We start from the raw sequence: 27,904 nt of genomic DNA on the forward strand, positions 1-27,904 counted from the left end.
ATATGAAGTGTTTTATTGAATAAAAGATGGAGTATAAATACAAGGCAAATTAAACTCTCCATTAAACTTTAACAACTTATGTGAAGAGATGTTTCAGTTTAGAGGTAAAGGTTTAAGACAACAAATATACTTTTTCTTTACCTTCTGAAGATTGAAAAAAAAACACAAACACAGACAATCTAAGTGGGAGACAGAAATAATTAATAATTATCATTTAAATAATTATTATAAGCGTGAAAATGATTGATCCTCGTTTTTGCGCCCCCTGTTGGCACTAGCGACACCCGGAAGTGAGGCACCGCGAATGTCCGGTGACGTCAGTGCGCCTGGACGCCATTCGAGTTGCAGCTGTTTGAGGAGCAACAACAACAACACGAACGAACGCTCGCACGGAACTCGCTCTGGACCGCGGGAGCCCGACGCCTCTTTCCCTCCCCCGGGCTTAACCGGCTTCTAACCACGGCCGCTCTCGGTGAGGAAACTCTGGCCTCCGCTTCCTCCTCCTCCGACTCGGACACCGGCGGAGCGTCGCCGCCCCCGCGGAAGAAGCACCGAGCCTCGGCGGCGGAGGGAGCAGGAGAGCCCGAGGCTTCAGCGGGCCTTCCTTCAGCGACCCACCTCAGCCGAACCGGCAACAACATGCAGTCAAACGGGACAGGACAGGACCAGAACCACTCGACCAACGCGCAGAACGGAGAGTCTTCCACCGCCGGACATGCCAACGGCCTCCAGGCAAATCTGAACGCCAGCGGGGCGCAGTGTGGAGCGGGTTCGGGGGCCTCCGGGACGACTTCGGGTTCCTTGAAGAAGAAAAAGCGCCTGTCTCAGGCGGAGGAGGATGTCATTCGACTTATCGGACAGCATCTACACGGGTTGGGATTAAAGTAAGTGTTTTAACGACGGGGAATAAAACCGCACCGGGTTAAAGCCTTGCTGTCAGGACGAATGACGAACGCCCCGTTAAAACCAATTTGAGCTGTCAACGACGTCAAATCTAAATTACATCTCAAAATCTAAATCCTTACCATGTATATGCAAAACCTGTAACTCCAAAATATCAAACGTGTGTTAAGCTGACACGCACAAAACAAGTTGCCTTGACATGACAGCTGCGCGTGCGTGCGTGCTTGTCAAATATACACCGGGCCCGAAATACGCGTTCTGTATTTATAATGCAAGTAAGATCGTATTTGTCATAACAGTTGTATTTCTTTCCGAAACAACGGTCGCTTTGGTCATTTTTTGTGTGTATGCGTGTGATCATCAGTGATAATGATGACATTGTGTGTTTGTGGTTTAATGGCGGCTGTGGAATGTGTTTGTGTGTGTGTGCAGCAGCTGGTTTACATTAGAATCGGAGCTTGAATCTAAATTTAGGGAAGATCTGCTAAAGCCATCAGTTGACAGTCAGATTTCCTGAAAACGTGGATCCTAATGAACCGCGACGCGGACCGAAATCCGCATCGCAGTCTGGCTGAACGTGACAAAGAACTAAAATGCAAGATCAACATTGAGAAAACTGAAAACATTCATCCCCTCCCCCTCGCACGCTCGGTCTCTTTTGTAATCATAGAATGACGTCATTCTGTTGAGACCCTGCATTTAGGAACGGAAGAACATTCTAACACTTGTTATGAACCCCCTCACCTGCCCAAAGCGTTATGATTTACATGATCATGATTCTCATTGACATCATTTTTTTAAATCTGAATGACGTTCTTCTGCAGAACAAAAGAAGATATTTCAAAGAATGTCGGTAGCCAGACAACATAGCCCCCATTGACCTCAACACGAAAGCACATTTCTCGAAATATCTTCTTTTTACTTTCGAGTACAAATTTCAAAGCACGTGAGTGTGAATAAATGACAGATTTTTTTAGTTTTGGTGAACTATCCCTTCAAAGCTTTCTGATCACCTGCAGGTCCGAGCTCTTTTCTGTTCCTGAGGAACCACCAGCTGATTTTGCACAAACACCTGCAGTGCTGTGTGTTTATCGCTCACTCTAATGTCATCGTTTCTCTTTTTGTCCGTCTAGTCAGACGGTGGAGCTGTTAATGCAGGAATCAGGATGTAGACTGGAGAATTCGTCTGCCACGAAATTCCGCAACCACGTTATGGAAGGAGAATGGGACAAGGTACGTTCACCTGTCTCATGAGCAAGAGAGTTCTGGGTTAGGAGAGAGATGGGTCAGACATTAAGGGGTGCTTTTTCCGTACAGAGATACGTTTAAGCCAGGACTAGGCCTTAGTTTAATTAGGACATTTAAGGATAAACAAACATTGCTGTTTGCATCCTGAGAAAAAAACAATTCTTATGATATATTTTAAAATATGACAGTGCAAGTTTATTTTGATCAAGATACATCAAACATTTAAATTAGTCTGGGACTAGCTTTAAGCCCGGGTAACCGCCCCTAAGTAGGTTTAAAATCAGATTATACAGACAGATGGGAGGAATATGGTTAAAGGTTTTATAATATTTTCATGTATTCGTGATGGGTCAGTGACACACTTCAAAAGGCTCAAAATATGACATTTCTGTAATCATTTACTGACTTTCATGTCATTTTGAACCTTTATGACTTTCTTCCTTTTGTGAAAGAGACGTTTGCCAATATTTGCCTACTACTTAGAATCTGCATGGTGCCATGTCTAATATCTATAATGCTTGTTGTTTTGGACTGTATATTACTATTGGTATGTATGAATCATGTATTATTATGTGCTATATTTTGTGTGGATCCCAACTCTTTCTACTTTATAAACATTCTTTGTGTTGTTTGTTCTTTGCTTACCAATACATTCTTGTTTTGCTGATGTTACAGTATTGTGATTTGATACTTGATTGAATATTTCAGGTCCACTTGTTAATATTTTAAAAGTGAATGGAGACTACTGCGGTTCTAAATAGGACCAAAAGCTCATCACAAAGGCTCTTTTGAAAATGTTTAGCTGGGCTTTTCCTTACAGTGCAGTCAGACATTGACCAGGGCCTGTCAAACTACAGGTTTGCTTAACTAAAGTTAAGCACTGGAAGAATAATAAATGTAGGACTTTTGTGCTATATTCCAAGTTTTTAATTGTGTATAGCTTCATGTATGACTTTTTTATGACTCATACGTATGTATGACTGCAAGGAGAAGGTTCTACTGTTATAGTGTGTTTTGAGGCTTGGCAGTACTTGGTCGCTGTATGCTTTGGTTGTTTACTTTTCTGATTGTGTGTTTTAAGGAAGAAAGTTGTACGGGTTCAGAACCCAAGGGCGAATAAGCTGTGACTGAAGGGTCTTTTTTGGGGGGTGAACTGATTCTTAAAAACAGATTTCTGCGCTGGTTCAGCACGTAGAGAGAGAAGTCGTGTTTTCTATGTTGGTGTAGACGTTTGGCTCTGAGTTTTTTTTAGGATGTCGTGTGCAGAAATAAAATCTCTAACCACATTTTTTCCTGTGACGCCCTGTTTGTGCAGCAGCATTGCAAACAGTTTCAGATACTTCTCTTTACTCCACAATCACCATTAATAGAGAAAGCCGGTTGATAAATGTGTTTTTAAGGCAGTTCAAATAGGAAGAACAAACAATTAAATGATTCTGTACTCTGCACAGCACAGAGAGGAATAGATTTATTTGACCACATTCAGAAACGGTTGGAGTGTAACACTTTGTGTGCCAGAAATTTGGGGATGAAATGATTCAGTGAGACAGATCCATGATAGGGTGGTTTATGAAGCAGGTTGTCAAACTGAAGGTTTGGACCTTCAGTAGTTGGTGATTTAGGGACTGTTTTTTCCAAGTAGGTGTTTGGATCACTGAATAATTTTTGGCTTGCATTATAAAACATCTGAAGGTAACCTCCTTCAGGTGTCTTAGTAGATCAACCGCAGGTCTGGTTTATCTTAATAAAGGTCCAATGTGTAATTGTTTTGGATCTATTTACACAAATGCAATATAATATACATAGCTATGTGTTCAGAGGTGTATAAAGACCTTACATAATGCAGCGTTATTTTTTATTACCTTAGATAGAATGACCTATTTCTATCTATATACACTGCGGGTCCCCATACATGGATTTCTCCATGTTATTTCTACAGTAGCCCTAAATGAACAAACTGCTCTACAGAGTGTGTTTAGTAAACACATCTCATTCAGCAAAAAAGTGAAAGCGTGACGACATCTTAGTCCTTTGCAGCCACTGTAGTGCTTCAAATGGGGGGGGGGAGCGGTGTAGTGAGCCATTGGTTGCAATCTACAAACCGCTAAATTTCACACACTGGACCTTTACATTGAATAACACTTTGCAATCAGTGTTTTATCACTTTTAACCAAACAGAATTATTCAAAGTTTTGTTTAAAATGTCATTTTGATATCTTTCTTTGAAGTAAATGCATTGTTGTTTAATATTTTTTTATTACAGGTTAGGTCTGCTGTTTTAAAACTAAGGCACCATCTTTGACATTAAACATTTAAAAAAAATCGGTTCTATAGTTTAACACAGTTTTTAAGCTTTATGTCAAAATGGGTCTAGATATACTGTATGTTTTTTCAGTTGCTAAATGCTGAAGTGACACATTTGTTTCTTTGTGCGCCGCAGGCTGAAAATGACCTCAACGAGCTGAAAGCACTGATGCATTCACCCAACGCTATTGTGGTAAGACCGCCACATCCCACTGCACGCGCAACCTCTAGAGATCATTTTAAAGATTATTCTCTTACCGTTCATATTTGAGATTACAGTTTAGACTAGAAGAACCAAACTCGGACACCTTAGCCAAAATAATAAGTGTGAAAAATGATTCAGTTCTTTTTACTTTTACTCCGTCTCTGGTCCTTAACGTCGACTTCCTTTGATCCAGTTTAGTTGAGCCTGGTTCTTTTTCTAATTTCCATTCATTCTGGAACCAAGAGCATTGTTTTAATTTATTCAATATAATAAATAAACAATATATTGTTTCAACTTTTCCTGTATTTTAGACAATAGATAGCTTTAAATATGCATCTTATTTTGTCATCAAATGTGCTGCATATGTAAAAATTACTTTTTGATAAAAGGAGTAAATTATACCATTGACTAAATTCAAAGGGTCTTGATGGCTGGTTTGTTTTAAATTGGAAATACATCTGAGCGTTGACATATAAGCTCTCTTGTGAAGTGTTATTAAAGGGAAAGTTCACCCAAAAACTCCATATGATGTTTATTAACTCAACCCCACGCCATCTGAGATGTAGGTGACTTTTTTTCTTGAGTAGAACCATAAAGAAGATTGTTTGGTAAATCCGCAGCCCTCTCTGCTTCATATAATGGAAGTCTATAGGGTCCACCTGTCTAAGAGTTCCTAAAGCACATAATTCCAAAAGAGCGCCTCCTGGCGACATGTTAACGTCTTGCGAAGCGAATTGTTCAATATTTTCATAAAACTGAACGTCATTTTCTAGTAATATTAGTCAAACCCTGCAGCCTCTGCACACGTCCCGATCTTCTTCTTGAAGTATTTGGTGGTGGATGGCATGCCAGCGTCTGATGCGTATAGCGCCACCAGCAGAAAGGGAGTGTTGAGCGACAGTTTTTTTTTGGGAATTATGTGCTTTAGGAACTCTTAGACAGGTGGACCCGATAGACTCCCATTATATGAAGCAAAGAGGGCTGCAGATTTATCAAACAATCTTCCTTGTGGTTCTACTCAAGAAATGTCACCTTCATCTCAGATGACCTGGGGGTGACTAAATAGACAGAAAGTTTTTGGATGAACTATCCCTTTAAGCCCCAAATCTACGTTACATCTGTATTAAGGATCTTATGTAATATGAACAATAATCTTTTATTCATATAATTCATTTAATATTATTTTGTTGTCTTAATTAGCACTAAACATCTGCAGTGACGTCTGAAAATACCCACCATAACACAGGCAATATGAGGTTGTAACTATCTACAAACACTACAAATATTCTCTGTCTTTCCAGCGGATGAAGTTTCTGCTGTTACAGCAGAAGTATCTGGAGTATTTGGAGGACGGGAAGGTTCTAGAAGCCCTGCAGGTGTTGAGAGGGGAACTGACACCACTCAAATACAACACAGACCGCATCCATGTGCTCAGCGGGTACCAAACACAAGCACGCACATGCACATGATCATTCCCACTAATAGACCTCTACAATCTCACTAGAATTTCATTCTTAAAACTCATGACAGTTGTCAACATAGCATCTAATATCATGTATTGTATTTGCAGTCTGAGTTGACGTTTTCGATTTTTATCAAGGTATCTGATGTGCAGTCATGCTGAGGATCTCAAGGCAAAGGCTGAGTGGGAGGGGAAAGGGGCGGGGTCACGATGTAGATTATTGGACAAATTACAAAGTGAGTACGTAAACGCTAAATAATGACGTAACATAGACCCTTTGTTGTTGTATATGTATCATGTGTAGTGTTTCATTTTTGTGTGCGTAGCGTACCTGCCACCCTCTGTGATGCTGCCCCCTCGGCGAATGCAGACGCTGCTCAGACAAGCGGTAGAAATGCAGAGGGATCGCTGCCTTTATCACAACACCAAACTGGACTCCAGTCTGGACTCAGTTTCTTTACTGCTGGATCACGTATGCAGCAGGTGCGTTTGTTTATACGTTATAACACGGGGGTCCTGACATGCCGTGACACTTTGTGTTAAATGAATGTTGTGTTTATGCAACTCTGGATTACCCAGCATGCACCACAGCATAACACATTTTCATACGAATAATGATAATCGCCATCGTTTTATGTATCACATTTTCAAAATCATAAATGTATTATACTGAAAGCAAATTCAGAATAATACATACAGTCTTCTCCGTGTTTGTGTATCTCCAGGAAACAGTTTCCTTGTCACACACAACAGATCCTCACAGAACATTGCAACGAGGTCTGGTTCTGCAAGTTCTCCAACGACGGCACTAAACTCGCCACTGGATCCAAGGACACCACCGTGATCGTTTGGCAGGTGGAGCCGGTGAGTGACTTTCCTCTTAATGGGATACACTCACAGACCTCTGGGATTTGATGTGATGTAAATATTCTCTTGCTCACAGGAAACTCATCAGCTGAAGCTCTTACGGACGTTGGAGGGTCACGCGTATGGCGTGTCATATCTGGCATGGAGTCCTGATGATGTTTATCTGATCGCCTGCGGTCCAGACGACTGCTCGGAGCTCTGGCTGTGGAACGTTCAGGTGAGCTCAGCTTTTCATTTTCTCATTTTGTCTTCACCACAATGTTCTAATTTAAAGGCAGTCATATGTGGTCGATGATCGCTATCCTAATTAAGTACAAAACTCAAGATTTTTTGCAGTAGTGTATGTGAATATTGTCTTGCCGTTGTCGCCCTCCTGGTGGTCAGACAGGAGAACTGCGGACAAAGATGAGTCAGTCTCACGAGGACAGCCTGACCAGCGTCGCCTGGAACCCTGACGGCAAACGCTTCGTCACTGGAGGTCAAAGAGGACAATTTTACCAATGCGTAAGTTCACATGTACATCGTACGTAACGTGGTTTGACCTTCACAGCTGCTGGTTCTGTCCTGATTTGTGATTGGTTCTTTGTGTCCTGACAGGATCTTGACGGAAACCTGCTGGAGTCGTGGGAAGGTGTGCGTGTGCAATGCCTCTGGTGTATGAATGACGGTCGGACCGTTCTCGCCTCCGACACGCATCAGCGGATCCGAGGTTACAGCTTTGAGGACCTAACAGACAGAAACATGTATGCAGCAGTTTGCCTTTATCAGACGGTTCTGATTTCGAGTTCTGAAATGTTTCTTACAGGACCAAATATCTCTCTCTGTTTCTACTTTAGCGTTCAGGAAGATCATCCGATAATGTCTTTCACTGTTTCCAAGAACGGAAGATTAGCTTTGTTAAATGTAGCAACTCAGGTGAGAATGTTCATCCTTTCTGTATCTTAACCCGGTAGAAAACGGTCAAGATATTACTAGGTCATATTTCACACAAAAATCGAAAGAAATCAAGAGTAATGTTTCTGAACTTGTGAGAATTTGGATATGCGGATGGTTAGGACATGAAGTATGAACCACAAGTCTGTGTTTGTGTCTCTCAGGGCATTCATCTCTGGGACCTGCAGGATCGAGTATTGGTCAGAAAGTATCAGGGTGTTACACAAGGTTTCTACACCATTCACTCCTGCTTCGGGGGACACAATGAGGATTTCATCGCTAGTGGCAGCGAAGGTACTTCACATTTTTCAGGTTATGTAATTATTTAAATGGATACTTTACTTCAAAATAAAAACTCTCACGTCATTTAAAACCTGTATGTGACTCTCTCTTTTGTGGAACACAAAAGAAGATATTTTGAGAAATGTCTCCTCGTTTTTGTCTCCATACAATGGAAGTTAATGGAGGCCAATGTTTTTTGGTGTCCAGCATTCGTCACAATATCATCTTTAGTGTTGTGCAGAGAAAACCATGTCACATGGGTTAAGAATGACATGAGGGTGAGCAAAATGATGACAGAATTTGTAATTTTTCTGAGAACTTTATTTGCACTAATTCTTTTATTAGATTTAAATAATTGTATGATTGCGTCATCTCTCTCTGTCTCTCTCTCTTATTCAGATCATAAGGTTTATATTTGGCACAAACGCAGCGAACTGCCAATTGTGGAGTTGACGGGACACACACGCACGGTGAACTGCGTCAGCTGGAACCCGTGTATTCCCAGTCTTATGGCCAGCGCTTCTGACGATGGCACAGTCCGCATATGGGGTCCCGCGCCATTACTGGACACACAAGAGCTGGACGGTCTCAATGGTATGCGCATGCTGTCCAATCACAGCACATGGAGGAAGTGACATGGTCCCTGTATTTGTGTGTGTGCTTGTAACAAAACGTTTTTCCCTTAATTTTTCAGAGACTGGCAGCAGTATGGACAGTTGATGGCAGCCGCGGAACAGACCACACCTTGTTATATCTACAAGAGAAAACGTGATTACAGCATTCCCCTCCTCCACAACTACACAAGTGCAGACATGAAAGAGATTCGGAGCCTCGGTTTCAGGAGTTTAGAGGCAGCAGAGACCTGATCTGTCTCCATAGCAACCCGATGGATCGGATCTCTTTCCTTTCATGGGATTCCCATGTTCCCATATTACCTTCCATAAGGCCTGAAGACGAGACCCCAAATTCTGGGCCACGGCGCCAATCAGTGATATCCCTGCGGGGAGGGGGTGGTTTAGGGGTTCGGAACCAGGGTTCGGCCGGGTGTATAAACTCACATTCAATGTTTTTCTCTCTCTCAATCCTCTAATGTGAGAGGACAAACACTTTTTTAATGAAATAGTCCTAGCAATTCTTTCTTTCGTTCCTTTTAACAGTTCCTCAGTTTGGGCTTTTGGTGTTGATGATGGAGTGCTGTAGTTAGTTTTTTATCTCTTAAGAACACAATTGCGTTTGTTTCCCGACCCGTGACCGAACTCTCGCACCCACACCACATCAGCAGGGGTCAAAGGTCGCAGTCTGGGCTGTTGTGATCTCTGAGAGTTTGACTGAATTCTGCTTCGGCCTCCCTACTGTAGCACAACCGTGTGTGTGTGTGTGTTTGCGTGCGTGCGTGCGTACATGTGCCTGAATCTTTGACTGATTGTGTGTGTGTTCGTTTGTTAATATGTGCGTTCATATGTGCCTGGATCTATGACTGATTGTGTGTGTGTGTGCGCTTGCATCTGCACTGTTTCATACCAACGAGAGCGTGTCCCTTGTTTAGCTGTATGAATAATTTTAACAGGATCTGATCGAAGCCCCAGAGACCTTTCATCTGTGGAACAGAAAACTTGAGAACCATTTTGTATTTTTATTTTATAGAAAGTTATTAGCAAAGTTCCTTTTTTCACCACTTACCTTAGAGGTGGCGTTCAGGAGAGAGACTGTTGTTAGTACAAAAAGAAAAAATAACAAAGTGACTGAGGTCGAAACGCACGTTCAGATCTTCACTGTATGCGCAAGTGCACAGATATGAAACAGAGCTGAGTTTAACGCAAAACGTGCCGAATGCATCAGCTTTAAAAGATACTATGACACTCAAACTGTCATTCAGATATTCGGCTTGAGGAGTTTGTGGCGTGTAAATGATGACCTATGCAGCGACATTGAGCTGAGAGCCCCGATGTAAAATATTTCTCGTAACGGCCATACCAGCATTAAAACCAACCATCTGCACTACATATCCACAAAGATTTCACGCACACGGTAGCTCTGCCTGTACGGTAGTTCAGTTATATCATCCGTTTACTGATCTGAGCTGTTTTACACCAAATATAAAGCTTTTGAATCCCCCGTTTTTGGTGAGAAAAAATATTTGCTATGGACTGATATTAAATGTTTGAAAAGAATGCTTTTCTGCCTGTTTTTATGGAAGTTTTTGTTACTTTTTTGTTTTGTTTTTTGTTTACAATATTTTTTGGTTGACCTTATCTCTGTATCATTATATTAAACTATAACCAGACAAATCGCCTCCTTTTTGAATCTTTTGTTAAGCGTTATTGGCATGCTTTCCCTTTTTAACAATACATTTATTGCATTAATCATAATTTTGTTGCCATCCACATATGCATTTTTAGTCATTGTTGTGCTTAAATGCCTGTGTTCACATCCAGATGAACTTCAACTAAAAAGTGGAAATTTCCGACTAATCTAGACGCCTGTTTAAAATGGTCAAAACCATAAATTTCCCATGAACACTTTACTATAGAATTATTTTAATATGAGGGGTTCAACATGGTCAATATCCTGAATTTGATCCAACAACTATTTCAGTTCATTACATAGGTTTTGGTTTGTATCAGGAAAGGTTTTTGAAATGGTCATCAATACTTGTAAAGCTTATAGTTTTGCATTTGAATTTTGCCTATTTTCCCAAGTACTGTATCGTGCCATAAGCAAAAAAAAATCGCAATTATTTGCTGCTGAAGCTGGTGCACTGTGATTTTTCAGTTTTTTTGGCTGGTCCTCATTTTCGTAAAAGATAGAAAAACAAGTCTGATCAATACAGCAGTGCATACACTATTGATGTTTTTTTGAACCATGTTCAAGAAATTCTGTTTTGTTTCTTAGCAGGGATCCCACTCTCATGTTTGCCTGTAAGTGGGACGTGTTCTGCTGTAGAGAGAGTGAGCGGTGACTTTCTCATCATGCTGACACTCCTCTATCCAGAGGATCCATTTGCATTAAATGTGTTATTTTCAAAAGTGATTGTACTGTTTTGTATTGTTGTGTAGGATATGTTATGTATGCATATTTTCAATAAAGCATTCAGGGTTTTCAAAGAGAGCAAAGTCCTTAACATGTTCTCTGGGTTAAAATTCATGTGGCAACAAGGTCACTGTGTTTTTACTTACAAATCAATGTCCATCTAAAAACAAATAATGTACATGTGAAAACAAATATAGCTAAATTTACAGTATTGTCAGAAGGCTCAGAGTTATAACACTTAACAAGTTTATACTGATTTTGTACAGTTTCCTCAAAATAAAAAAGTTTACAGAAATGTACTATTGCAACACCTAAATAAAAAAGTTTACTTGATACTGTATGGTTTTAATCATATACCATCAAACTACTTTTTAGTAGAGGTGTGCGGAGTTAAATATTATATTAAACAATGCTTAAAACAATGCTAACGCCTGCAAATATAATTGATCATTTTACGTCTATAAAATAATTGTTTCCCTTAAATATTTTCTTCCTCTGAGATGGTTTGACAGTTTATCATTTACTTTTATTTATTAAAAAAGTGTATCCTTTTTTACCAACGTAAATAAAATGATATGGGCGTGACTGCGTCACAAGCGCCCCGCCCACTCGGCCCTCCACACCGAGAGCGCGTGCGCGTCGCCTCTCTGTTCCGTCGGCCGCCGCAGTCATGGCGGCCCCGGTCACTTCGCTCGATGAAGACTGGGAAGATTTTAACGAGTTTAAAGCAGCCGACCCACCGCACGGCTGGACCGCGGTGCCGGAGGATTCGACGGAGATCCAAACGTTCGCATCCTTCGAGGAGACGCTGAGCGCGAGCTTTCCGCCCTCTACCAGCAGCGCGTCCACGAACGTCTGTGTGCGCGCTGTGAGTGAGCGCGAGCTGCTGATCGACGACGAGTGAGTAACAAAAACGGGAACAAAATATTGGGGTCAAAGGAGGTTGGAAAGATGTATGAAAGAGGGTCTCAACAGCACAGTTTTAAAGAACAAATCCAGTGGATAATGCGGATCTGTTGTCATGCTAACAACTGACTTTGTAACAAACTTTGCAGTAACACATTTCAGCCACAACATGTACTTTGTTTACAAACTGTATACACAATTAATCGAAATTATTAGTTATCATAAAACTCAGAAGACATTTCAGTGTAGTGATATGTTTCCATAAGTTAATTTAAAATGTAATCAAGAAGAACAAAAATGTTTGTATACGCTGTTATTCTCTAGTCTACCCTCTGGTGGACAAAAGAAAGAAGTGCAGCCTTTATCTGGGAGTTGAAATGAGTATATTTTTTGAATTCCTTTAACTTTGCTTGTACTGTTGTGCACATTGAAACTTTTATGTACACAAGACAAGATATAGGCAAATCTAATAAGTCATATCTTCTAAACAATGAATCACATCAAAACTCTTTAGATGACTGTTTGTTACGAGGATCTGCGGATGGTGCATGCCTAGTTTTTACAGATCAGATAAGCGACAAGGAATGAGTTCAAAAAAGCTGTTTTTATTTAAGGTTAAAATTATATAAAAACTTTATAGCCAGAATGAAAAAAATAGATATAATGTTAAAGCAAACCACTGAGGAAATAAAAAGTATGATTATATAACGTTGATGTAAATACAAAAAAACATACAGCGGATCGCATTACGTATCGCCTCGCAAATCAGATAAAATACGGTTCAGAGGGTCAGGACCCCAATCATGCATTATGCTCTAATGATTAATTGTTTTTCTGCAAACATTTGATATAGACAAGAATTTCAAGGTTAGTAAGTGCTATAACAATTCAACATGTATATCAGCTGTTGTTGGCCTACTCATTAATGCAACAAACTTTGATTACTGGCGACAGGCTTTGCAACAATAATTCCAGCTGTCGTCTGTGGTACTGCACCACAAGTAATTTTTACCGTAGTAACCACATGGGTGATCAGGCTTACAGGTTTTGTAGTTGACAGCTGAGAAGCAGTCATCAGAAGTACAGCAGTAGTTCCAGTTCTCGTCATCATCTGTGAAACACCACGGTTCTGAGCCGTACCCGGCACAGGCGTGGTCGCTGCGGCAGTACTTTCCGTCCTTAGCCTTACTTCCCAGCAGCGGTGGGCTGCAGTATTCCCAGTCTGTCGTCAGTTGTCCAATGTCTGTGTAACACCAGTAGTAGTCTTCTCCGTATGTGGCACAGGGGTGATCGTCTAGACATCTCTTTCCTTTGATAGCGAGGAGCGAGTACTGGGGTGAGCACTCTATCTGTGACTGCCCTGAGTTACACCGGTAGCCCTTCAGTGTGCTCTGATACAGGCAAGGACTGGAGCAGCAGAACTTCTCTTTACCTTTTTCTGTTGAACATGTACATCTGTTGTTATTATATTTAAAATTGCTGCATTGCGAGCCATCAGCTGCAGTCTTCCCATCGACAGATTTCTCTGGCACCAACTGACATCGGATGGCTTCAGATCCCTCAGACACATCCCTTTTTCTGATCTCAGAGCGATCAGTCCAATGTCGTTTTTTGGCAGAAGTTATTATACAAGCACTTCTATCCTCACCTTTCAGTACTTCTTGTGAGGTGAAGTAGGAGTCTGAACTGTCAAAGGAAAGTATTGCTGTCAGTTTATCAAGTCTACCTTCACCTCTCTGTCTAGGGTGGATCTCACCGTCAGTACTCATCTCACTGTCAGTATTCCTCAGTCTTTTGACTGTATCAAGGGTATTTTGAGCAACATCAAACTTTTCTGGTATTTTTATCTGTGTTGATTTCATTTGACCCCAAATTTCAGCAACCATAGTTTTGGCACTGCAACAATCATTATCAAAAATCTGAATTTGTGAAGATTTTCTATACAATACACCGAGCTGCTGATTCATGTCTGAAATACTCATGAGATTTATGTTCCGTACATGGTCGTTGTCTGCTATATAGCCAAAGGAAAAAGACTTTGTGTCTTCGATTTTGTGTTTATAACAGACAGCTGTCCAGATATGGGAGGGAACCGTAACCCTTTCAGCATCACGGCTGTCCCCACAGTCTGATATTCTAACATTACCAGGTACAGCACCTGTGATAATGTAGACTGTCACATCTTCTTCAAGTTTACTTTTTAAAAATCTTTGCAAATCTCCCTCCAATTTCTTCCAGTATACACGGTTAAAACATGGATCCATAGGTGCAGCATTGGTCAGTGTATAAGTCACCTTAAACTGATCATTGTAGTCGAAACTGTTGGGGTAAAGGTGACCTCGATCATATCCTGTGTCAATATAATCCTCACTGATGGCTTGATTTCTTTTTAAAGCATCTTTTTTATTACGATCAGAAGATGTGTACTTGCTCTCAGTCATCATGGAAGCAGGTTCAGCTCTAGAAACAAGCTACAAAGGAAATTAAAACCATTAGAACAGTTTCATCTACATTATGTCATACTGTTGATTTGAAATGTATTCAAGTTAAAGAGTTGTCCCATCTAAATATAAATAAACAAATTTCACCTTTTCCAATTTGTTCATATTGTACTTCTTCAACCCTTTTATTTATTTACAATGACAACAAAATGACCAACTTAGTAGAACAACACAAATACTGCATTGCCTTATTCTGTTAAACCGGTTAAAATGCTCATGCTTACCTGTGGTTCTATGTGCCATACGCTGCATTGATCTTTGTTTGTTTGTTTGTTTAAGGATTGATCATCTAATATATACGCACTGTACAGAGGAATTCTGTGATCAACCGAATAGAGTGTAGCAAAATCAGCATTAATTCCATCCCTTATCTGACAGATTTTCTTTGCTTCCTCATCCATTCCTTGTGGTTCTTTGCCTTTGTAGAAAATATTTTTACACTCCGTAAAGCTGTCAACCACTTTGGCCTGAGAATGAAAAGGTCCGAGCACAATACACGTGAGCAGATACTGGAGAAACATGATGTCCTGTTGCAGATCAATGTCAAAATAGCATGTGTGCCCATAAGAATGTTTATTTTTATTTTTTAGTGGGCGTGGAATTTGAGCAGTTGTGGTACAGAGGGAACTTTAACCCGTCTTTACCCTGATCTGCTAAAATATTTTTTTGTCTGTACTTGACAAAGATTTAATGTGTTCATCTAATATTTCTGGTTTATGTCATCACAGACTATTAGACTATATGTCCATTTTTGTTTTTTCTGTTGTTGTTCATCCTTTCTTCCGTGTTTCTGCATGTTAAACAGAAGTGTTCAAGAGGGTTGTTGTAAAAAAATACAGGAAAGATCTTAACAAAAGAGCTTTGTGTCAATTCTCAGAACACCCAGTTCCAGAAAGTTTCATCAGTGTTGGCTAAATTCTCTCAGTGACCTTTACATAGAAAACAGCACAAGAGAAAGAAGCAATTCAGAAACACAGTGGTGCTGATGTAGGAGCTGGAATTCTCATGTAGGGCGTAGTACTTCTTTAAAAGCAACTGAACAAAGTGCTTGCCAGGCAACACAGATGTAATGATGTATGATGATGATGTAATCAGTATTGGCTAAGTTACTCTGAAAAAGTAATTAATTACTAGTTCAATTACTCTCTCCAGAAAGTATTTAATTACTTATTACATCAACCTTGATTAAAATTGATTCAAGGATATACATGAAATAGCTTATTTGATTAATTCAAATAAATAACTATATAAATGATTCTTATTTAATTCCTTCAAATAAACAACTATATAAATGATTCTTATTTAATTGATTCAAATAAATAACTATATAAATTATTCTTATGTAATTCATTCAAATAAATAACTATATTAATTATTCTCATTTAATTCATTCAAATAAATAACTCCAATTATTCTTATTTAATTCATTCAAATAAATAACTACATCAATTATTCTCATTTAATTCATTAAAATAAATAACTCTAATTATTCTTATTTAATTCATTCAAATAAATAACTACATCAATTATTTATATTTAATTCATTCAAATAAATAACTCCAATTATTCTTATTTAATTCATTCAAATAAATAACTAGATCAATTATTCTTATTAACGTAGCAAAGTATACAAATGTAAGAAGGATAAATTTAACCATACATTTTAAATTTAGAATATAGATGTCTTTTCCACTATTGAAAATATTACACAGTATTTAGTTCAATTACATAAGAAGTAACTGTAATTAAATTACAGGATAAGAGTAATCCCTTGCTTTTCTTTTTCAAGGGAAAACAATTCTAGTAAGTAACTAATTATTAAGTAACTCCAACAGTAACTCCAACACTGGATGTAATGTAGTCACAGGTGTATGTTTCAAAGTCATTTAAGAGTAAGAGTCTTTAAACCTGCTTCGCACGCAGCTCAACTAATCAGAATCAAGGATTGGAACTATCTGTTCAATAAAAAAAACGTATGACTAAAGGTGCTTTCATCCTTCTGTATCGTGATTCAAAAATGCATTTGTAACTTCCTTGTTTATGCAAACCACCGTCCTCTGTTCTGATTTTTGTTTTCTGTTTTTCAGGATCTGGAATGCCTTGACAAAGAACTACGGCAACGTAATGCCAGTTGACTGGAAAACATCTCACACTCGCTCACTTCATCTCCCCACACTGAACCTTCGACCACAACAGGTGAGATCCTCCATCTGTATCTTTCTGTCTGTCTAGTAAGTACAGACAGAACTCAAAGTGTGTATGTGTGTGTGTTTCAGCAGGTAGAGGTCAGTAATCTGGAACTGTCTGATGATGAAGAGCTCAGAGATCAGATGGACATGCACAACATCATCATCTCCTGTGTGAATGAGGAGCCGCTGTTCACAGCAGAACAGGTACATTTACACGCTCACAAACTGAACCTTCACACAAACCGCATTTCAAGCAAAACTATTTTGGTTTCACTAACACTATTTTCTAGCCGAATATGTACACATTCACTCTGTAACGTGTGTGTTGGTCAGGTTATCGAAGAAATTGAGGAGATAATGCAACAGTCTCCAGACGCTGAGGAACACACGAACCCGTCTCAGTTTGACCTCTCAGCGATGACCCGTGAGTTACACAAACTCACACATTCCACATCCAGCAGTATCTATGAGGATCGTAAGTACTGTATGTGTGTGTGTTATCTTGACGCTTTGCACTTCTCTGTGTCTCTCTACACACACATCACAATCTCAACGAACAATAAGTTGTTGTTCAAATACATTTAAGTTAAAGGATCAAAAAGAAGAATTAAATGTATAAATGTGTGTCTCTCTCAGGATTACGTGGTCTTTGTGTGTCGGAGCTGCAGGAGCGTCTGGAGGAGGTGGAGAGGCAGATTCGAGGTTTCTCCGAAGAGCTGATCGATCAGCTGGCCGTGCGGGAGGAGCTGGACTTTGAGAAGGAGGTGAAGAACACGTTCATCTCGGCTCTCATCAACGTGCAGAATCGCCAGAAAGAACACAGAGAGCTGCTGAAGAAGAAGAGGAAGATCAAGAGCACATCGGGTGTACAAAGATCCGACCGCTCGTACGTGCCGGGAACCGTAAGAGCCGTATTTACTCTCTCCTCACTTATCAATGCTTCACTCACAAGAACTATGTATTCACAAACTTTCCGTCACGTCTTTTTCAGTATTTGACGACAGTGATCCCGTACGACAGGAGTAACGGAGCCCGGTCTGTAGAAGATCTTCAGATTTTGACCAAGAGTACGTACATACCAACTGTAAACACAGTCCGTGTGTGTATCAGTGTACACGTATTAATGTGTGTTTTTTTGCGTGCAGTTCTTCACGCCATGCGCGAAGACAGTGAGACGGTTCCCGCTCTTCTGACCGACTACATCCTCAAAGGTACCGGGCGTCTGATGCTGTCGTCTGTCTTTGACTGTCAGTCTAATTCTGTGTGTGTTTATGATGTTTGACTGTCGTCTGGTTTTGTTTTGCTCTCGCTGCGATTGAACTCTAGCTCTGGTGTGAGAACAGAAGACAGAGGTGTGTTGATCTGCGGACCGCACACACGCTCACACATTTCACACAAGAGGGGTTGGGCTGTCTCTGTGCCATTTACACCCCCAGCTGATCTTGACTCTTCTCAAATGCAGGCGATGCATCAAACTGATCAGTTTGCAGTTGTGGTTCCAATTTGCTGCGCAAGCGACACTCCACTTTGTCTCCCCTCCTTTAGCCTATCTATCAGTGCCCCAGCCCCCCAAAGACGTATTATGCATGGGTACAGAGCCGCTGAGAGACACAATTAATGCTATTGATGACGATGCGTAAGGACAGACAGAGCAAAAATAAACATGTTTTGCCGGCCCAATACAAGAATTTCCCCAGCCTAAGATACAAAACGGCCATGATAACAAATTGTGTTGCGTGTATTGTATGGAGTGTGAAGCTAATCCAATGAACGCAAACAGTTGGGAAACAAAACATGCGTCACAATATAGATCCCTATAATCCATATACTGGCTCTTAAAGGGACAGCAGCAAAATAAGGATATCTTTTTATAATGTTCATCAAACAACAAAGGACGGGCCAACAACACTCACTGATATTAACTCACTTATATGACTTAAGGTAAAGAAAAGAGAAGCATTGAATAATTTAGATGTTAAAATGTGGTTTAAATACACTTTATACCATGGTGTGTGTATACTGGATTCTGATTGGCTGGAAGGTGTGTATTAAAAGCCTTTGACGCACGGGTAGCTCCAGTCAGTTTGATTACATTTAAAATTTTAAAACAAAAAACATAATTTTCACCTCTTTGCTCTAAAATGTAAACTTTAATAAAGGCTTTAATTTGGCAAATAACCATGGTATAATTGGGATAATCCATAGCTCTGCTTGGTGTCGGGTGGTTCTTTGCCTCTGTCGTGCATTAAAATCCTTTGATGCATAGCTAGCCGTGGATTATCCCTCACTTAGGTGTTGAAAGAGAGTTTATGTATAAACAATAAGATCGATAATCATTAAATCATAAACAAATATTTGTGTTAATTTGCAATTGATTTATTAATGTATTAAACATGTTTGGATTTAGTTTAAGAGCTTCTTTTTTCTTGCCTTTCCCCACGATTCTGGCGCTAATAAATAAAGAACTGGTATCTCCATCTGTATAACTTGTTGGCATCAGTGCCACCACTCTGAAATGTTCGTCTATAGCCCTGAAATGTGGTTCCAAATCTGATATATGTCAAAATATGTGTATTTGAAACGTACAGCATAAGTGTGTGTAGTGTGTGTTGTCTTCTCTGTGCTGTGTGTTTGTACATGTTATTTGTCCCACAGCAGTAAAACTACACAATCATTTCTTATATATAAATACAGTAACTAACTGTTTATTTGATCTTTTATTGCTTCTTTCAACTTGTGTAGTTTTTCATCTATTTAGAGATGCACCAATGCTACATTTCTCCACCAAAACCGAGTTTCTTAAGATTAAATTAATATTTCTTAACTTTCTCAGTGTTATTAATTAATATAATGACTATTAACATTGAACACCAAACTGGTGATGTTTCTTTACATTTTCTAAGCATAGAGCACAAATTCATTTCATTTTCCTGTCCTCTTTTGATTGACAGGATAATTCGGGCGCTGATTTTAAACCATCAGCAGATAAATATATGGATATTTCAGTGCATCTCAAATTTATTCTGTTCTGTAGAGACTTTAATCTGAAATTGCTTGTGAGTGGAAATCATTTGATGTGTCCAATCTTCTCTGTTCTTTCAGTGCTGTGTCCTACATAGGCTTTGGGGAGCTGAACATTGGCTCGTCTCATCGGTACAGAAAACATCTGCAACACTAAAGATGATCCTCTTCTTTAATAATGCTCAGAATTCACCCCGTCAGTGGTGTTTCTTTCTTTATCTTTATGTATGTTCTCCTGTGCAGTATTTCATTTATTTCCTAATGCAGTTCAGATTTCAGTAATAGTTTGCAACTGTCACTACTTCTCTGATCTTTCCTCACGTGTTTTATTCGGACTGGTTTGCTTTCTGGTATAGATCTTGCAGGGATGTATAGGAGAGTCAAGGATGTCTTTTGCGGCTGATGATAATTTTCTCCACTAAAGACTAAAAAGGGATTAGATTAGAAGTTTACGTAGCTGTAAAATTACTTTAAAAACTAGTTAATTTTGTTTAATTCATCTACAGCAACATTTATTTATAAGCAAACATTCAATCTTTGAGGTTTGATTTGCAGTAATTTAGATATGTCAAATTTTGTGTTTGTTCTGTTTGGAGCTGTTTATTCAGTATTAATACTACAGTGAAAGATTTGGGCCGGTGAATTTCAGTTTAAGGGTCAGGCGAACATTTGCGAGTTGGGTTTAGGAATGTAATGTGAACGTACGTTGACATAGAGACGTATCTGAAAGGTCTTTGGATTGTTGAAAGAGCTCTGGAGTGACATTTAATGATTGTCTTTGATAGTTTTTCTACCCGGCTGAGCTATAGACCAGAGGTGATATTTTTGTACATGTAATAGTAAATGAAGAATGTTGATTATTTTGATGGAGAGATTGAGATCACCTTGTCCGAGTCCATGAATTTACACTCAGGTTGAATTTGTGTCGGAGTGAATTAAGCATGTCATGTTAAAGCCATTCAAACAAAAACGACAATTCTTACATTACAGTATGAAGTCTTTCATTTAATAATACACTTTAAGTGATGTTCGTTCTCAAAAAAACTTTATATCTGCCCTAAATCTTAATGTATTTCTTAGAGAAATAATCTTGATCTTGAAATAATGATCTTTTTAATGATTGTTGATCCAGTTCAATGTGAAATGTGAGACACATTTATGGAACTTTAGTACTTGACGGACTGGACAAGAGGGAAGAACGTTTAACATTTGTCCTTTAACATTTCACTTGTGTCAAAGAAAAACATACAGGTACATATACAATGACAGAATTATCTTCCTTGTACAGACACAAAAACATCTAAAGTGTCTCAGTCTTGGTCATCTGTGAGATCTGTGGGCCAAACCTATGAACGGCATTAAATTAGTTTCATGCTGTTTTGCAAATTAATGCACATGAATCGTGTCTCTGTTATTGTTTTCATGTTTTTCAAGCATTCAGAATAATAGTCGCTGCATGCACTTTGAATTGATCTCTAAAAGGGAACGTGCAGATTTGTGTAGAACATGATTGTTTCACACAAAAACTGTTGATGGTTGACAACATTATTGAGTTTGTATGTGTCGTCACGTGTGTGGGGTGTGACTCTGAGGAACAGTTGTGTGCAGTGAATCAGGGTACACGTTCTACAATAAATAATGAGATTATATATTTATACAAGCAATAATTCAAATGCTGCCTTTGTAAATTCATGACATTTTATACATTAAAATTGATCTTATTTTTAATGCAACATTTTTGTCCTGAAGGTCCTTTTCCAATTAATATTTTGTAAGAAGTTCATTGTATGTAGAAGCAGGATGGTTTTCAAATAAAAGCGTCTGTTCATCAAAGCTGTTGTGGTTAATAAAACTAGCCTTCAGAAATCATGAAAATCTTATACATCATATTTAATTTCATTTCAAATCCGCAGATTGCACGATTTGAAACATGTTTTTATAGATTTTTTATAGATTAGTGACAGGTTGCATATCTTATACTTGAACGTAATTGATTTAATAATCGGTAAAGGACATTTCTAACGTCCAACAATTGAATTGATATTAAGGTTGTAAAGTAATTTAAGAACTAACATCATTGTCCAACATTGCCTTAGGGTGTTTTCACACTTTGGTCCTCTTTACATTTAGTCATTTAGCAGACGCTTTTATCCAAACCGACTTACAAAGAGTTTAGGGAGCAATAAGCGGTAAGTCATACAGGGGTAGTAATACAATGAGGCCAGGATCCTTTAAAAAATACGAACTCCGACCCCTTGAAGTGGACCAAGTGTGAAAACGCTCTTAGTTTACAAAGGACCAAAGGACGTTTTGGTGAAGTGAAGGTTTTATATCTTCTTAAGGACGATGTATTTGTTTCTATCTGTGTCTGTAGTATTTTATGTATCAACTGCTCATAAAAGAAACAATACCATTTAGCCTTACAGACATTTTGGATAAAAGCGTCTGTAGTTTACATTTAGTAATTTAGCATTGGAACAGGAATACTTAACCCCTTGTATGGTGTTCATGTCTTTGATTCTCAACCAATGTTTATGGGTCTAGTGGACCAACAACAATATTTGCTTTTTAAATAAATACAAACATATCAATTTATGTAAAATATGTTTACTTTTAATGTTTACTTCAAATTACAAGCAACACAGGGTAATAATTGTCATTCACCGTCAAATCACATTTATTAAAACGTTGTTTTTTCGATCATATGGGTGAAAATAAAAACACTGAATAAATGTTAAGATTGAAATGAGGTTGAAATAACATGTAATTAATTTTTTGACAACAGAGATGACAAAGATCCAAAAACCACACAATATTACATTTGCCATCAAACACCACATTGACTGCTATAAAAAATCATCAATGTACAAATTAAAAACAAAATTAATTTCTTTATTTTGTTATAATCCAACCAGACTTCATCGAGTTATCTGTTTTCATAGCGCAGTCAAGTTGTTTTAATCTTTTCATTGTATAATCCAGTTTTCATCTTTTGTGTGTTTGTGTGTGTGTGTGTGTGTCTGTTAGGGACACATCGCAAGTGTCCGAGTCAATAGAAATATGAATCCCAGATCAGATCCATGTTAATTGAAATTGTTCAGGAAAATGTTGATTCTCCACGTCAGATGTGAAGGATCATGATGAAGGTCAAAGGTTGGTGTCGGTAAACATTGTGTGTTCTTTCCTTACTGTACTGAAGCCTTTGATGCTGTCCACAAACTCCTCACCTTCGAACTGACAAACACACACAAACCATAAAACTACTCAAAATCACACTGACGTCAGTTAGACAAACCTAAAACAATGCCTCGGAAATGAGAATCGTATCGATTGTTTGCAAAGACTCTCCAGTTGATATTTTGTTGGCTAATGCAAATGACATTCAGACATTTCAAGCGTGGCCTAACCGTCCAAATGCTTTCAGGTCTACTGTATTACCTAGTGCTCATATACAATTGGTAAAAAATACATCTATTTCATTCATAAAATGTATTATTATTTAGAAAAACATTTAGTTCTGACAAAAGACAGACAAACACAGATTCTGATGTTCTCACCAGGCCGCTGTCCAGGCGTCTGAAATGCGGCTCCCATGGATCCTGATCTTTACTGTCCATCAGTTGACTGACGCTGCGCTGTAACAGGTTCTGTGTGTACAGACCTGAGACGGTCACCAAACCCGTCTCACCCTCAGGAGAAACATCTCCCTTCATCACTTTCTCCTCAATCACCTCCTGAAAAAAACACCAAAAAACACCTCAACACTTCCACAAAAAACCTTCTATAGTTCACTGTTTAGAATATAAAGTGTGCTTAGTTTTCACAGCTGGGGCATAAAAAAATGAAACAAAACCTTTTTTTATTAAATTGGTAGTCATATAAACATTAAATATGTATAAAAAGGCGAAATTTTGGACAAATGTGTCCACACATTTTAATAAATACATTTAAAATTTATTTTCAAAGTTATTCTTGTATCAGATTTTTTCAATGTAAAATATCATTTTTTTTGTAAGCAATATTGAGATCTTTGAGGCAAAAATGTGACTTTAGTTTTGTGGAACTGTTAAATGCATAATAAAATGCAAACACAAGTGAAACTCTGACCTCCATGTGCATGGTGAATGCCTTCAACGTGACACTGTTTGAAGCACCCACTGTATCTGGAACCATGTCAAACTGTGTTGAGAAATAAATGTGTTACTGACCGAAACAAAAACACCTCACTGTCCGGACCAAAGAGAACCAAACCAAACAGCTTTGAGATTAATAACACTACAAAACATTGACAAGTGTCTGCTTACATTTTCTTTTTCAAAGATGTCTCCCATGAGACAAATAATAAATAAGTCTAACACTGATAAATGATTCACTAGTAGTCAATAAATATAACTTTTGCAAAAAAGACCAAATCATCCAAGGCTCACAGCTGGTCTGTTTTTCCTTCAAGTATTTGTTAAAAGTCACCTCATCTTAACTTTCATATCCAGTCTGTTGTCTATTCAGTCCTACAGGATAAAAACTGGAGCTGTATGAAAATGTTCAGTAGTTGATCTCACCAGGTAGGAGTTGCTGGGCGGGTATTTGGCCAGCGGGGTTTGGCGGTGCAGCGGCAGGGCTACGAGAGGAGGCCGTTCTCTGGTGAACGCTGATTTGTTGAGAGTCTTATGTAAAATGACGGCCAGAATCAGAGCAAACAGCAGCAGTCCGACCCCAGCCATGAGCACAATAAACCACAGCTCACGATAGAACGGAGAACCACCGCCTCCTGCGCCCAGCTGACCTCCGGCAGGAGTGGGTGACTCAAGAGCTTAAAGATGAGAGAGAAAATCAGACGAATCTGGATCTCCAATTTTACAATACGGTGTTATGTAATGTCACAACAGCTATGAAATTCATACACATGTTTTATTATTCAACCCTCTGTAACTGATGCTTAAAATAAAACTTTATTCTTGACATTTTAAGCAAACCTCCCGTTTTAGCCAGCCACATTAGATAGGCAGAAATAGGCAGAATTCACATGTGTAACACATCCCCGAATTGTTTTATGACATAAAGAACACATGATTTAGGACTGTAAGATTTATTAGTCTGTTTGGACAAATGATGCTTGAGGTGTCTCAAGTCTCTCTCGCGCTGACCTCCAGACATCAAGCATCTTTATCACTGAGCCGTGGCAAGCTTCTGTAATGAATCAATATAACATCACCTCCTCTCATCACTATGCAGACCTTATACAACTGTGCACACATCAGTGAAATCTCTGCTGGAATCGGTGACGACTTTTAGGGATGTTTTAATGATGGTGTCGTACGTTTATACAAACTTACACAAAATCTATCAATAAAACTCAAACAACGCGATTTACTCAACGTCACCTTCCGTGCTTTTGAACTACGTACAGCCGTGGAAAATATTAAGAACCCATCACTTCGCCTTCCCATCATTGATCACATCAGACTTCTGAAAATGAATGTCAGTTTGAATAAAAATAAATGTATTTCCTTTCGAGAGGATAACTCGACTCTGCTGTGATGCGCTGTGATGGGGTCATGTGACAACGATGCAATACTACTGTTTCAAACACCAAAAGCTTTTTTATTTCTATATAAAAAGACCTAGCACAGGCAGCAGTCTGCATGCAGTATATTCCTCACAGTATGCTAGTATTAAATACCAAGAAACAACCTGTCGTCTCACTCATACACAAAACTATTCAGACCAAAAATACGGCAGAACACATTCAGAGTGATGCTCACCTGCGTCTGAGTCCGTGGTTCTTGCTGTCAGGGGGGTTCAGGGACCCCAGGAGCGTGTGTGACATGAGACGAGGCCCTCAGCGAGAGACATTTACATCAACTGTGAACGGTGACAGATGTGCTGAATAAAATAAAAACCAGAGGATGAAATTATTCCATCCGTGTACATATAGCGATAGACACCTGTGTGTGTGTGTGTGTGTGTGTGTGTGTGTGTAAGGTGGCTCTGCAGCTGTAATTGTACTCCAGGGTGCTATGGTAACAGGAGGTGACCGAGAGATCAGTTACCGCAGTAAAACCCTGTCACAAGGTGATATGACCATACAAACCCTTTTTACCTGATACACACATTCTCTGTCTCTCTCGTCTCTCTCTACATGTGTTACGATCACTCACTGTTCACACACTCCTCACAACCAAAACATGACAGATTGATCATTCCAAAATTGACAACCCTTTGACGTTTCAGAAGATCAGATGTCAAAGTGTTGAGCACATCAGTACAGCTTTAATCCTGCTGACACACATAGTTTTACTAAAGTAAAAAAAAAAAAAAACATGGTTGTTTTTTGTAAGATACACACACATGTACAGTGCAACATTCTGACAAACACAAAATACAAGACATTTTAAAGACTACTGACATGCATTTTTGCTCAGCAAAGTGAATTGAGAAAATTGTTGTATATCATTGTGTATCTTTCTTACATTAGCACAGCGACTGGTTTTAATTTCACTTCAGGTTATATATTCATATAAGATCTTATAAAAATCTTGAAAAAAATATGAGTAATGTCTCAGATGCTTAAAAACACGCATTTAGTACTATCCAGAGCATTTTCAACATCGTTTGGTGTAATTACAAATATTTACCACTAGAGGCCAGTGTAGCGCAAATGAACGATTCTCGAAAACAGTGAAGTATATTTTTTTTATTAAATATTTTAAATATTACCCGTATCTGTGATCTATTGACAGATTTGGGTGTAAAAAGGATCATCAGTACAGTTCAAGTCTCATATCATATACGATTCAACCTTTTCACGTTGGATGTTGTTTTTTACTTTAGCTGAAGTTGATGATTTCAGCAAGTACTCAAATGAAATATTCATGAGATATGATATGATCTCCTCTGTAATCAGATATACGAGGCCATTAGATGGGTCAGTTTCTGATGTAACACTCTATGTATCACGATGACATGATTTAATGTATTATGACGTCGGAATGTTAATCCATTAATTCCCTGATCAGCATTCAGGTTTCGCAGCATTTCAGGTTTATTAGTGAAGAGATAAAACCACTGAAGAGTGTAATTTATCACAGACATGCTGCATTACTTACAGGCTGACAGATGAATGAAAGCAGCTCCTCTTCTCTTGTACTGGTGTTGGTGAGAAATTTAAACAAACCCCAAAGGGATGCCAACTTTTGAGGTCAGCTTGGAGTGAGATTTTTAGGCCCAAAGGGACATGGGATGGTGAAAAGTTGTATAAAAAACACAAAACACTTTATTAGAAGTATTGTGATAACAATTTCATCACTTTCGTTCGTTTTACGTGAACTGTTTCAATTTTGGGCACAGACCAGACAAACGCTGCGCGCTCCGAAGGTCACATTTGTTTACATCATACGTCATCGAGGCGGTCTCAGTTTAGTTAAAGACATTATAAAGATGACATCATTGTAATCATTTTAATTGCATTCTTACCGTGAAATGTAACGGTTGCCTTTCTGAAATAAAACCAGAAATAATGACGTATGTGTGTGTACGTTACATGAGTCACGTAAATTGGATATTACCACTAAACATTTATATTATTAAAAGCTGGAAAATATTGAATTTTAAGAGTCGTGCGTTGCACTCGAACCTTGGCTGTCTTCTTTGATCTGATTGGTCCCCTTAACAAACTCCCGCCTCCTTACATTTGATTGGCCAGCCAATGGCCAACTTATTTTAGCATTGAGGTCCACTGCTAGACCACTGAGGAAAAACTTTGCATCATCGAAAAATTCCAGTTTTTAGGCATTTTTATCACACATTTTATAACACACCACAGAAAAAAATGGCGGGTGCGATCCTGCGTGAGAAAATAGATGTGTGGCGTGAGAAAAACAGTCGATTGCGTACGGTCACCCGAAACATTTCTCTCAAAAAAGCGAACCCAAGCTTCATTCTATTTACATACCTCAATTTTATGCGAATGTTATACGCAACAAACATTTAAAGTGAACATTGATTTGCAATTAAACGTTTAAACTCGGGACATGTTGGCGAGTCGCATTATAAC

At 38.8% G+C, this 27,904-nt stretch overlaps 4 protein-coding genes across 10 annotated transcripts; 2 read left to right on the forward strand and 2 right to left on the reverse strand.

Moving 5' to 3' along the window:
* The first annotated feature begins 300 nt into the window (after positions 1 to 300).
* wdr26b (WD repeat domain 26b) lies at positions 301 to 11,567 on the forward strand. Of its 2 annotated transcripts, none has more exons than XM_056764568.1 (14): positions 301 to 884; positions 2,037 to 2,136; positions 4,592 to 4,648; positions 5,962 to 6,098; positions 6,261 to 6,358; positions 6,449 to 6,605; positions 6,848 to 6,986; positions 7,066 to 7,206; positions 7,374 to 7,493; positions 7,587 to 7,732; positions 7,826 to 7,904; positions 8,087 to 8,234; positions 8,604 to 8,798; positions 8,899 to 11,567. In XM_056764568.1, exons 1-14 carry the CDS (start codon positions 640 to 642, stop codon positions 8,922 to 8,924), a joined length of 1,788 nt encoding a protein of 595 aa, XP_056620546.1. In that variant the 5' UTR covers positions 301 to 639; the 3' UTR covers positions 8,925 to 11,567. The 2 variants fall into 2 exon arrangements, with proteins under 2 accessions (XP_056620546.1, XP_056620547.1); XM_056764569.1 differs by having other exon boundaries at positions 302 to 884; positions 8,087 to 8,216.
* Positions 11,568 to 11,854: 287 nt separating this feature from the next.
* On the forward strand, positions 11,855 to 21,684 carry fez2b (fasciculation and elongation protein zeta 2b). 2 transcript variants are annotated; one of them, XM_056764698.1, is made up of 8 exons: positions 11,855 to 12,134; positions 16,729 to 16,837; positions 16,918 to 17,034; positions 17,164 to 17,254; positions 17,467 to 17,732; positions 17,822 to 17,897; positions 17,976 to 18,041; positions 19,933 to 21,684. In XM_056764698.1, the coding sequence occupies exons 1-8, from the start codon at positions 11,905 to 11,907 to the stop codon at positions 19,947 to 19,949; spliced, it is 972 nt and encodes a 323-aa protein (XP_056620676.1). In that variant the 5' UTR covers positions 11,855 to 11,904; the 3' UTR covers positions 19,950 to 21,684. The 2 variants fall into 2 exon arrangements, with proteins under 2 accessions (XP_056620676.1, XP_056620675.1); XM_056764697.1 differs by having other exon boundaries at positions 11,857 to 12,134; positions 17,164 to 17,305.
* On the reverse strand, positions 12,726 to 15,762 carry LOC130434499 (uncharacterized). The gene is made up of 2 exons (XM_056764696.1): positions 14,866 to 15,762; positions 12,726 to 14,611 (listed from the first exon to the last, which is right to left on the reverse strand). Exons 1-2 carry the CDS (start codon positions 15,160 to 15,162, stop codon positions 13,082 to 13,084), a joined length of 1,827 nt encoding a protein of 608 aa, XP_056620674.1. The 5' UTR covers positions 15,163 to 15,762; the 3' UTR covers positions 12,726 to 13,081.
* An 832-nt stretch (positions 21,685 to 22,516) lies between the features above and the next one.
* si:ch211-57i17.5 (usherin) lies at positions 22,517 to 27,886 on the reverse strand. Of its 5 annotated transcripts, none has more exons than XM_056764969.1 (8): positions 27,485 to 27,886; positions 27,325 to 27,347; positions 26,958 to 27,054; positions 25,614 to 25,734; positions 24,411 to 24,661; positions 23,959 to 24,030; positions 23,409 to 23,585; positions 22,517 to 23,085 (listed from the first exon to the last, which is right to left on the reverse strand). In XM_056764969.1, exons 5-8 carry the CDS (start codon positions 24,570 to 24,572, stop codon positions 22,999 to 23,001), a joined length of 498 nt encoding a protein of 165 aa, XP_056620947.1. In that variant the 5' UTR covers positions 24,573 to 24,661; positions 25,614 to 25,734; positions 26,958 to 27,054; positions 27,325 to 27,347; positions 27,485 to 27,886; the 3' UTR covers positions 22,517 to 22,998. The 5 variants fall into 5 exon arrangements, with proteins under 5 accessions (XP_056620947.1, XP_056620946.1, XP_056620945.1 ...); XM_056764968.1 differs by adding an exon at positions 26,068 to 26,148 and having other exon boundaries at positions 27,325 to 27,886; XM_056764967.1 differs by having other exon boundaries at positions 27,325 to 27,886.
* Between the last annotated feature and the right edge of the window lie 18 nt (positions 27,887 to 27,904).

Source organism: Triplophysa dalaica, chromosome 13 (genome assembly GCF_015846415.1).
Source record: "Triplophysa dalaica isolate WHDGS20190420 chromosome 13, ASM1584641v1, whole genome shotgun sequence".
Classification (NCBI taxonomy): Eukaryota; Metazoa; Chordata; class Actinopteri; order Cypriniformes; family Nemacheilidae; genus Triplophysa; species Triplophysa dalaica.